At 37.0% G+C, this 10472-nt stretch overlaps 3 protein-coding genes across 4 annotated transcripts in view; 2 read left to right on the forward strand and 1 right to left on the reverse strand.

Annotated features, from left to right (window-relative positions):
- Window positions 1-4084, forward strand: part of LOC111470850 (threonine--tRNA ligase, mitochondrial 1-like) — a 9466-nt gene extending 5382 nt beyond the window's left edge. For both annotated transcript variants that reach the window (XM_023116499.1, XM_023116498.1), the window contains 9 exons: window positions 74-168; window positions 346-378; window positions 474-560; window positions 1867-1959; window positions 2553-2645; window positions 2742-2963; window positions 3228-3299; window positions 3508-3579; window positions 3780-4084. In XM_023116499.1, the coding sequence (XP_022972267.1) occupies window positions 74-168; window positions 346-378; window positions 474-560; window positions 1867-1959; window positions 2553-2645; window positions 2742-2963; window positions 3228-3299; window positions 3508-3579; window positions 3780-3875 (863 nt within the window). In that variant the 3' untranslated portion in view covers window positions 3876-4084. The remainder of the gene's footprint in view (window positions 1-73; window positions 169-345; window positions 379-473; window positions 561-1866; window positions 1960-2552; window positions 2646-2741; window positions 2964-3227; window positions 3300-3507; window positions 3580-3779) is intronic.
- Window positions 4085-4981: 897 nt separating this feature from the next.
- Window positions 4982-6027, reverse strand: LOC111470759. The gene has a single exon (XM_023116359.1). It carries the CDS (start codon window positions 5697-5699, stop codon window positions 5025-5027), a length of 675 nt encoding a protein of 224 aa, XP_022972127.1. The 5' UTR covers window positions 5700-6027; the 3' UTR covers window positions 4982-5024.
- A 193-nt stretch (window positions 6028-6220) lies between these two features.
- LOC111470758 lies at window positions 6221-10064 on the forward strand. Its single transcript, XM_023116358.1, has 2 exons — window positions 6221-6755; window positions 9395-10064. The coding sequence occupies exons 1-2, from the start codon at window positions 6436-6438 to the stop codon at window positions 9825-9827; spliced, it is 753 nt and encodes a 250-aa protein (XP_022972126.1). The 5' UTR covers window positions 6221-6435; the 3' UTR covers window positions 9828-10064.
- The last annotated feature ends 408 nt before the right edge of the window (window positions 10065-10472 follow it).

Genomic DNA, 10472 nt, shown 5'->3' on the forward strand with positions numbered 1-10472 from the left:
GTGTGTGTGTGTGTTTATTCTTGAATACTCTATTGGTCAAGTGTTTCTTTTAATGTTCGCTATTGATCTTCAGAACTTCCTCTCCGGTTAGCTGATTTTGGGGTGTTGCATCGTAATGAGGCTAGTGGGGCACTGACTGGGTTAACTCGTGTGAGAAGATTTCAGCAGGTATTTCCAGATCCTGGTGTATATTGGAAATTGTGCTAGGTTAGAATATAGTCAGCATCTTGTTACATTGGTCTATTATGGTTTACCTTTAACTTGGTTCTTTAGGTATGAGATTTTTTTGTTGGCGTTCTATGTGTATTCCATCAACTTCATAAGTTCAGTCCAATTTGTTTGCAGGATGATGCTCATATCTTCTGCAGGGAGTCCCAGGTTAATATTATTTAATTGACATGCTGACAACTATTGCTTGTGAGTTTATTAAGATTAATTTCTCCTGTTTTTTTTGTTCTGTGTTCATTATATAGATAAAAGATGAAGTAAGGGGAGTCCTAGAGTTCATCCAATATGCTTATAACATTTTTGGGTTCACATTTGAGCTGAAGCTATCAACGGTATGTTAATGTTTGATAGTTTTGTTCAAGGACAATCAAGGGAATTATTTTTTTGTTATCCAAGAAAATTGATGAGAAAGCACATGCATCTGATGCATTTTTTTGTTCTTACCTTTGTTCTTAAAAGAAAATCATTTTAAGAATATTCCTTTGTTCTTACTTCGACATAATTTGAATTCTAGTGAAGTTATCTGATGCATTTTTTTAATTAGTTAAGATGCATGCTATTTTCCCTTCATCATTCTTTGATAAATTGCACTCCTGAAAAAAATTATTGTAGTTCAGAGTGATATGTTTTTAGAATGTTGTATCAATTGACAATCTGATATCTTATTTGAATTTATACTACCTTCATACCCATGTTAGTTTTTTAGTTATTGAAAAATATGAAAACTGGTCTGATACACCAAATCCCAGACAAAGCAAAAGCAAAGTGTAGCAGTATTCTACCGAACTTGTAATCTCTTCTTGATTGGTCACAATAAAGAGTGTGAGTGATTCCCACAAAAGAGTTAGGTTCAACAATTTTATAAATTCTCCCCCAAGTTATTTTTTCTGCTTCAATTATTTGTTCTGGTGTACTTCGATCGAGGGTCAAAACCAACAATCTCGTGTATTTAGACTATGTGTATAATTGTACGGTGTTGCTGCAATCCCCCATTTTCTACACATGCTTCTTGCCCTTGGTAGAGTTGTGACTCTTGTTTACTTCTATTCTATTATTTAAATTTTAGAAAGAGAAAGGTAAGTGTTAGCGAAATAATTCCAGAGCTTCCCATTGTGCTCTCCTTCCCAAAATTCTATTAGCTAAAAAAAAAAATACCACCCAACCTCACTCTCTCTTCCTATATTCTCAGTAATTTGGAACGACAAGGGATGTAAGACTTCCATGATGACCCGGCTGGTGGACAGCCTTCCTATTTGATTAGCACCTGTTGGCCCTTGGGTACCTCCAATGTGTCTTTTGATCCTAGCACACACAAGGGCTTAGTATACTTTCCATGAAGTGCTTTCTAACCTGGTTTCTTCATTAACAATACTTCACTGCTTGCACTTTTCACGTTATCTTCCATTCTTTCCTTTCCTTTGTTAAATACATCTAACCTTTGGTCTATCGCACTCCTAGTCCTTGCATGTTTCTTGACAACTGCCCAAGGATCTTCAATACTTTTTTCCCTATCCTACTCTCAACTTGTATGCTATTTTTTCCCCTTTGCTGGTGGAAGCTCTTGCTTGAGTAACTGATTCATGTTTAACATCTCTCTATTCTTTTTTTTTTTTTTCTTTTTTTTTTTAAATGTTGTAGAGGCCAGAGAAATACCTTGGAGATTTAGAAACATGGGAAAAAGCAGAAGCTGCACTTACAGAAGCGCTGAATGAATTTGGGAAGCCCTGGCAGGTACTTTTGATGAGGTTGAACTTCCATTAAGTTTTCCTTTGATGCAGTTAATTGCTAGTATAATGGTGTGGACCACATGATTTTAAATTTACTGTATAATTGGTTTTAAAATATAGTTCTGGTTAATTTTCTTTGCACTCTTTATTGAATTTGGCTATACTGGAATTCTCTGTGCTTAACACAGCTATTCTATGATTAAATTCTAGCTTGATCATAGAATCCTCTCTTTCTCTGCTTATTACATCTTTGAATATTTGAAAATGTGTGCCACTACTTGTGGTTCTTGCTTATCCATCAGTTTAGTTCATCACGACTCTACTTATATTGTCTACCTTCTCGTTTTGCCATTCGCTGAATATGCTTTCCTAAAGCGTAACTCTACCTTGCAATTTCACAAGGTTTTTCCACGCAAATTTCTAGTCATAACATTGTCAGAATTATGTTCTAGATAATTATTCTTTCATGTTCTTTAATGAATTTGTATCTTTATCTTATCTATTTTTTATTTTTTATTTTTTTTATAATCTTATATCTCGGTCCTTGGACTCCATTTTAGCACTTACAAATTATGACCAATGAGTCATCTAAAATAGATCAATGAAGGAGATGGTGCATTTTATGGACCGAAGATAGATATTAGCGTATCCGATGCATTGAAAAGAAAGTTTCAATGTGCAACCCTTCAGGTATTATCTACTTATTTTCAAGTTTCTTTCTCGCATTGTTGCTAGAGCTCTAATGCAAACAAAAATATTTTACAACATGGGCGTATTTGTTTGCAGTTGGACTTCCAGCTTCCATCTCGCTTTGATTTATATTACTCAGCAGAGGATGAGGCCAAAAGGGAACGCCCTGTTATGATTCATAGAGCAATCTTGGGGTCCGTTGAGAGAATGTTTGCTATATTGTTGGAGCACTATAAAGGGAAGTGGCCCTTTTGGCTTAGTCCGCGTCAAGCAATTGTTTGCCCTGTGTCAGAGAAATCTCAATCCTATGCACTGAAGGTAGCACTTAAATATTATTTGTTTGATTCCTTTACAATACCAAGTCTGTTTTTCTAAGTCTCACTTTCAAAGTTCATGTATTCAAAATTTTCGGCCTAAAGATCATTGGACCACTTAAAACAATTTTCTTTTCATTAAATGTAAATGTAGAGAACCCCTTACGAATGCTGGTTGTAATACAATACATAAGAATTGTCTACATGACCTGTCTGGCTGTTACGTTTCATAGATCACGATACCATTTTGCTGTATTAACTTTTATAGGTGCGTGATGCAATTCATCATGCTGGTTATTATGTTGATGTGGATACAACAGACCGAAAGATTCAGAAGAAGGTGCGTCCAATTTACTTTTGTCTTTATTATTCATGTTTATGCTTTTGTGCCTTTTTGAAATGAATATTTCTTACTTTCCTCGTTCTTAGTCATGGTCTATGACGTTGACTGAAAACAATGTATGAATGAGTTCTCAATTTAATAATTGGTTAAAATTGACAAATTCTTGCGATACCTGCTTGAGATATGATTATCTTGGTTTCTTCAGGTGCGAGAAGCACAACTGGCTCAGTATAACTACATATTAGTCGTTGGCGAGGAGGAGGCTAACACTGAACAGGTTTCAATGCTTACAATGACAATAATATTTGTTCGGTTGCTTGTTTGTGTCGTTTAAAAAATAAAATTTAAATTGAATGGTCCTACACACCTTTCCTAGATAGACTCTGGATATGTTGTTTTCATTTGCCAAATACTAGCCTGAATCTTTGTTATCTAGTTTAGTTGAATGTGGTATCAAGCCGTGAGTTGTTGTGGCAGGTGAGTGTACGGGTGAGAGATAAGGGCGACCATTCAGTGATGAATATTGAGAACCTGCTCAAACACTTTAAGGAAGAAGTTGCAGCTTTCCATTAGAGACTTGGCCTTTGAAAATAAAAATAAGGAAGGTTGGAATGCCTCTCACCTTCATTTACAACTCGTTTGTTGTTTGGCTCCCCCTCATTACCAAAAATAAATCACCCTTTGTCTTAGATTTTCTTTACTCAGTAACAATTGTGTGATGCATATGTACATAAAAGCCTTCAAACTTGTTGTGCAATCAAATTCAATACTTTTAACTAAAATGAAATATCAACATTAATTCTACATAAATCGTAACAGTTAGCATGAATTCAATTTAAAATTAGTAACTTAATAAAAGTTGATTTGTGTTTTAAAAATAAAAAATAAAAAATAAAAAATAAAATAAAGAATATTATAATTCTTTTGTTCAACATTCAAATTTGGTTAGGTATGAAAACACATAGATTTTGGTGTATTTAATTTTTGGATTGAATTTATGAGCAATCAATCTAGAAGGTCAACTCGGTTGTTGCATGACATCATACCAATTTCGAACAGTCAAACGCAAATGGAGGATTGAGGCAGAACATGTTAAACGGGTTTTGGTTTTAATAATGATGAGAAGAAGCTTCCAAAAGTTGGTTTTTCGTCTGGCTTCTAGAACTGAGTTTTTTTTTTCATAATAAAATCCCCCCTTAGTCTTAATCTTAAGAAATAAGAAATAAATTATAAATAGGGTCAAAATTGAACAAACATTTATTCAAAACCCATTAACGAGTCTCCGTCTTTCATAGAGTTTCAAAGTTTCACATCCAACGTAGGAGAGTCAATATGGAAACTTCATTAATATAATATTTGATTTGCTATGTCATCCAAGTAATTACCCACCAAATAACTTTGGCGATAGTGTAGGCTGAATAATGTCCCTAATCGTTCACATAATTCTCAATTTAATGTATTAGCATATACAAACATTTAAGCATGTTAATCGGACATGCCAATTTTGTTGAAAAAGAGACTAAACCAAAGCAATGTTTGGATAAGTAAGTCCAGGAAATTGTGGTGATTAATGATTAATGATTAATTTAAGCACAGATTAAGAACAGTAAAAGCTCTGAAAAAAGGAATTGGATGGGTGTGTTATGTTTGTATGATATTATACTATGCACATGTGTTGTGGGTATGTCTAATCTACCAAAAACTGATTTCCAATGCAAGGAATTAAGCCCTCGATTTGATGCGAATCTTAGTCTTATAAGCAAGCTGGAAGGGGTTGGCCGATATGGTCCACGCCAATGCCGCGGAAGGGTTCCGCGGCGGCTTTAAAAGAGACGGAAATGGGTTGCCCTTGTTGAAGCGAAACGGCGAACCCCCTTTCTTTTCACCCTCCCGAATGGTCTCCAGCTTTGGCTTCCATTGGCGCCTGTATACGAGGCGGGTGTAGTCCTTAGCCAATTGGGGCGTGGTGCAGATTCTGCCGAGTGGCTCCTGGAGTTTGGGGTTGCCCTGTTGGAGCAATCCGGAAATGAAGTCGTCGGAGAGGTGGATTCGAAGGCAGCCGGAGGGGGTCCGTTGGATCTCGAAGGGGGTGTGGATTCTGTTGTTGGTGGAAGAGGAGAAAAAGGAAGCAACGGTGAGGAAGGAGAGAACGGAGTGGAAAAAATGGTTGGGGAGGAGGAAGTAGTTATGGCCGAGCTGGAGGTGGTGGTGGGGGGCAAGGGGAGGGATCTTGTGGCCGATGTAGAAGGAGTCGGCTCGGCAGATGAGATGAAAAGGGAATTCGAGCAAGACGTCAGAGACGTGGATGGGGCGGTGGTAGATTCGAACATGGCCGTCGGGGAGAATGAGGTTGATGTTGTTGTGATGGGGGAGGTGGAAACGAGGGCAGGAAGGCATGTTGGAATGAATGAACGAATGAGAGGTTGATTCAGTATATTTATGACAAGGGAAGGGAAGAATGGAGAGGCGGGTCAAAGTTGTTCGTAACAGTCAGGATTTGGGACTTGTTGTTGAAGAGAAAGCGCACGAGGTTTGACTCCGACTGTGTGTGCTGAGGTGTTTAACTCATAAAAGGTACAATTACAGAGTGGGGCGTTTGGTAAGATGTCAAAAATGGCGTCTTTTTGGTTCAACAAAACTTCTTCAAACCAAATCCATTTCATTTCTATTCTAATCCCAAATCCATTAATCCATAATCCACTCATTCTCTTCACTAATATTCATTATTTTTAGGACCCATTCATACTAGATATTGTGCATGTCTATTAAGGAGGAGTTTACAAAAAAATATTGTCCATGTCTATAAAGGTCTTAAAATATCATTTTAGAATTATGCACTCTTAGTAAACATTGGAGCCAATGTCACAAGTAGGCCAGTGTCCAGATTTTCTTTCTTTTTTTGGAATGCACATTGTTTTCATTTAAAACCAACTTAGGCACAAGGCGTTTACCTTATCGAAATTTTGTAAAATCGTAGTGCAAGTTTTTTACTAAAAAAATTGATTGTATATGTGTGGAATATTACGGTCCATCCAACGCAATCATTTCACGTTTCCAAATACCGAATCTATTTTGTGGTCGGTGGTAGTCTCCGCCCTGAACGGTTTTTAACCGGAATCAAATCTCCAGGAAGATGGGATCTGGGTGGGGACGGTGGTTCAAATTAGCCGCCGTAGTGGCGGTGCTGGCGATTTTGAGAGAGTTAGGGAAGCGATACGGATGGGAAATTGACAGAGAAGCGGCTCTCAAGGTGTTCGACCAATGGTCCGATCGATTGGGGATATGGGCCATGCCTGCGTATGTCGGCATCCATACCTTCACACTTGCTCTCTGTTTGCCCTACGCTGTATTCTTTGAGGCCACTGCTTCTTTGCTCTTCGGCTTCTTCCCCGCCGTGATTTGCGTTTTCTGTGCCAAGGTGCTTGGGGCTTCCCTTTCCTTCTGGATCGGCAGGTTTGATCTAACATTTCCTTTTTCTTGTCTGATTTCCTCTTATTCAGTACTGAGATTATGCAAGGCTTCCGACGTTCTCTGATGTGAAATTGTGTGTTCATGGTATGGAATTAAGTTCGGAATTTTCTTGCTGTAGTTTTAGATATGTTTGTTGATTGGGGATTTTATATGTCTTATCTTACAATTTTACGTTGGATTCCCTGAAATGGATTATTTTTCCCTGATGCTGTATTTGAGGATAGAAGTTGATTGACGTTTTTAGTCTATATAGATAAGTGAAAGGATTGAAGTTTTGTTAAATTTCTTGTGTTCCACATGGTTGAGAGAATAGTTGGTGCTTACTATTTGTTGTAAGCTGTTCTGTTTGGTGAATAATGAGAGTAGAAAGCTCGTCTATGATTCGGGCTGTGGCGTGGTAGGGGAAATCATATGCCACGACTTAATAGTTTTTATATTATTTTGAAACAGAAACAGAAACAGAAACAGAAACTTTTCATTAGTATAGTTTTTTTTTATGAGAATTCTACTCTGTATTGACTAAACAAACTGTACGGAGATGAGAAATCCTATTTTGCCCCAATTGGAATAGATCATCACCATGTTGTGTAGTTAGAACTTTTTTTTAGATAAAGTGCACCAATTAGAGAATAAGTATATAACTAGGCCCCTCAAGTCACATCTTTAAACACCCTTTAATTTCTTTAAAACCACAACCTCCAAGGTAACTCATGATAGCATTCTACAAAGAATCATTGCTTGATCTATAAAGGGGAAGACTCGCCCTAATACAAACCACATTATCCAACCTCCCCACCTAATGCATTTCTCTATTCGAAATGCCACAAAAAGGGACTTTGGATATAGAAAGATTATTTAGAAACTATTTGTGGAAAGATGGTTGACACCTTGTTCGATGGAATTTTATGAACCTCTCAACAGAAAAGGGAGACCTCGGTCTTTTCTCGATAAAGAAGAGGAACAAGACTCTCCTCGCAAAATGGATATTGAGATATCATCATCAAGAAAATGTTTTATGGAGAAATCTTATAAAGGCTAAATATACTCATATATCAGTCAAAAATCAACCCTTCCATCATCTGCAAAAGGACCTTGGAAGTACATAAAGAAACATTAAAACCTCATCGGTGAGTGATGGAGGAAGCACATCATTTTGGACCGACCCATGGATTGAAAACACCATGCTGGTTCTGCCGTATCCACTTTTGTACAAGCTCTCTCATTGCAAAAAAACCACGATCAAAGAAACATGGATTGTTGTTAACGAATTTTGGGACTTGAACTGTGGTAAGAATTTAAAGGATATGAAGCAACGGAATGGGTCGAATTAAGCCTTGAACTTTCTCTAGTGGTATTGTCAAACGAAGCAGACTTATTGACTTAGTTCCCCTAGCGCTGACGGGGTCTTCTCTACAAAATCCTTGATGATGGACATGGGGGAAAGTAGAAGTAATAAATCTCACGATAGCAAAGACAATATGGAAAGGACATCACCCTGAATAGGTGAAAATTTTCCTTTGGGAAATAGCACATAAAAGCCCAATTAGCACAAGCAAAAATCTTCAAAAAAAGAAGGTCTTACATTACTCTTTCTCCATATTGGTGTCCATTATGCAGGAAAGAAAATGGATCACAAATCCACTTATTTATGCAATGCACATACGCTTAGAATTTTTGGACAACGATTCTCAATGTATTCGGATGACATCTCACATTTCCTAGGGAGGTAAAGAATCTATTGGACATGGCCTTAATGTACCACTCATTCAAGAATGCGAAAGCCCTATTATGGAATAACCTCATCATGGCTTTCTTTTGGAATATGTGGAAAGAAAAAAATCAAAGAAAAAAACACGAACTTATACAAAACTCTTCGACAATGTTGTTTACCAAACTATATCTTGGTGTAAGCTGTCTAATATTTTACTTCCTATTGTTATACCTCCCTCATTTTAGAGGAGTACCAACGGAGGTTAAATTTATTAAATAACTTCCCCCAACTTGTAGCTTCAAAGGAGCCATGAAAGTAGAGGCGAGTCCAGTCATCTAATGTATTTTATGAAAGGAGCACAAACTTATGGACAAAATATTGTGAGGAAACATTTCCCACTCTTTGTTGCTAGTGTCCAACCGATCTTGGAATTTTAGACTTCCAAATAGCCTTGTCCAGCAGCTACCAAGGATTCGTTTCCTTTGGAAGAGACCTAAATACACGTATTTTAGAGGCAGGGGAACCACTGATCTTTGAAAAGACAGGACTCCCTCCATTGATGAGCTTTTCTGTGGCGAGCTTCCTTGAATGGATGCGAAGAGCAGTGAATTCCTAACCTGCAAGTTGGTGTTTATATCCGACCCACCTTGAGGGCAAAAAAAGGCACTCTTTTTCAAGTTTAGCAGAAAACAGAGGAATTTTATGATGTGATGAAAAAAAATGAGTTGGAAGGCAGTTTGAGAAGTTCATTGCTCTATATACGTAATTTATAAGTTGTTGCCCCATCTAGAAACATGTCCTGAAATGTTTGAAGTGTCTGGTGTTATGAATTTCTATTATCCAACATCTCAATCCGGTGTTATGAATTTCTATTATCCAACATCTCAATCCAAGGTCATGTTTTGTTCAGGTTACTTTTTAGGAATTCAAGTTCAGCTATGGAGTGGGCCCAGAGGAATAAATACTTCCATCTTCTTTGTAGAGGAGTAGAGCAAGATGGTTGGAAGTTTGTCCTTCTTGCCCGCTTTTCTCCAATTCCCTCATACGTTATAAACTATGCTCTTGCTGCAACCAAAGTGGGGTTCTTTCTAGATTTTCTGGTGCCAACTGTGATGGGATGCTTGCCAATGATACTTCAGAATACGTCAATTGGCAGTCTTGCTGGTGCTGCAGTTGCTTCAGCCTCTGGGTCTCAGAAATCTCAGATATGGTCATACATTTTTCCTGTACTTGGTATTGGATCCAGCATTCTTATTTCCTGGAGGATTAAAAAGTACTCTACTGGACTCGCAGTGCCTGAAAGTTCCTCTACTGTTGACCCATCTAAAACCAAAGTACTGTAGTCATACTTTTTCTTTTCTTTCTTAAGACATTTCCGGCTTTTGATTTATGAGTCCCGGAGGTTTTATTATAATCTTCATCAGTGTTACAACACAAGACATAATCTCCAAGTTGAGAGGGAGCAAAGAAAAATGTCCACTCGTATTGTTGTTTAGAGTGCCGAGGAAAGAAAAATGTCCACATTTTCTTCATTCATTTTGGTGTGCCTTTAGTAAGGTCGAGTAAAATTAAATTATGCGTGAAATTATGCATGCATAAACCTTGTTTGTATTTGTATTTTCAAAGAGAAACACCAAAAGAAGAAGTTGAATGATTATAATAAAATTTAAAAAAAATAAAGAAAAAGAAATAGAAAAAGAGGTTGATAGTTAAAGAATTGGCCATTACAAATAAGGTTTAATAGTACAAAAATGAAACACAAATAGAAGAAAGTGATTAATAAACCGTGTAGGTTACGAAAGTTGACTTGGTACAAAACCACCTACCCCACCTTCAACTGTATAAATGCAATGTGTTTTTTTGACTTTGACTTTGACTTTCATTTTATTTGGGTGTTGTTCCCACATGTACGGTATTCTAATTTTTTTTTTTTTTTTTTTTTTTTTTTTTTTTTTTTTTTTTTTTTTTTTTTTTTTTTTTTTTTTTTT

The sequence above is a fragment of the Cucurbita maxima genome, unplaced genomic scaffold (assembly GCF_002738345.1).
Source record: "Cucurbita maxima cultivar Rimu unplaced genomic scaffold, Cmax_1.0 Cma_Scf00047, whole genome shotgun sequence".
NCBI classification, from domain to species: Eukaryota; Viridiplantae; Streptophyta; class Magnoliopsida; order Cucurbitales; family Cucurbitaceae; genus Cucurbita; species Cucurbita maxima.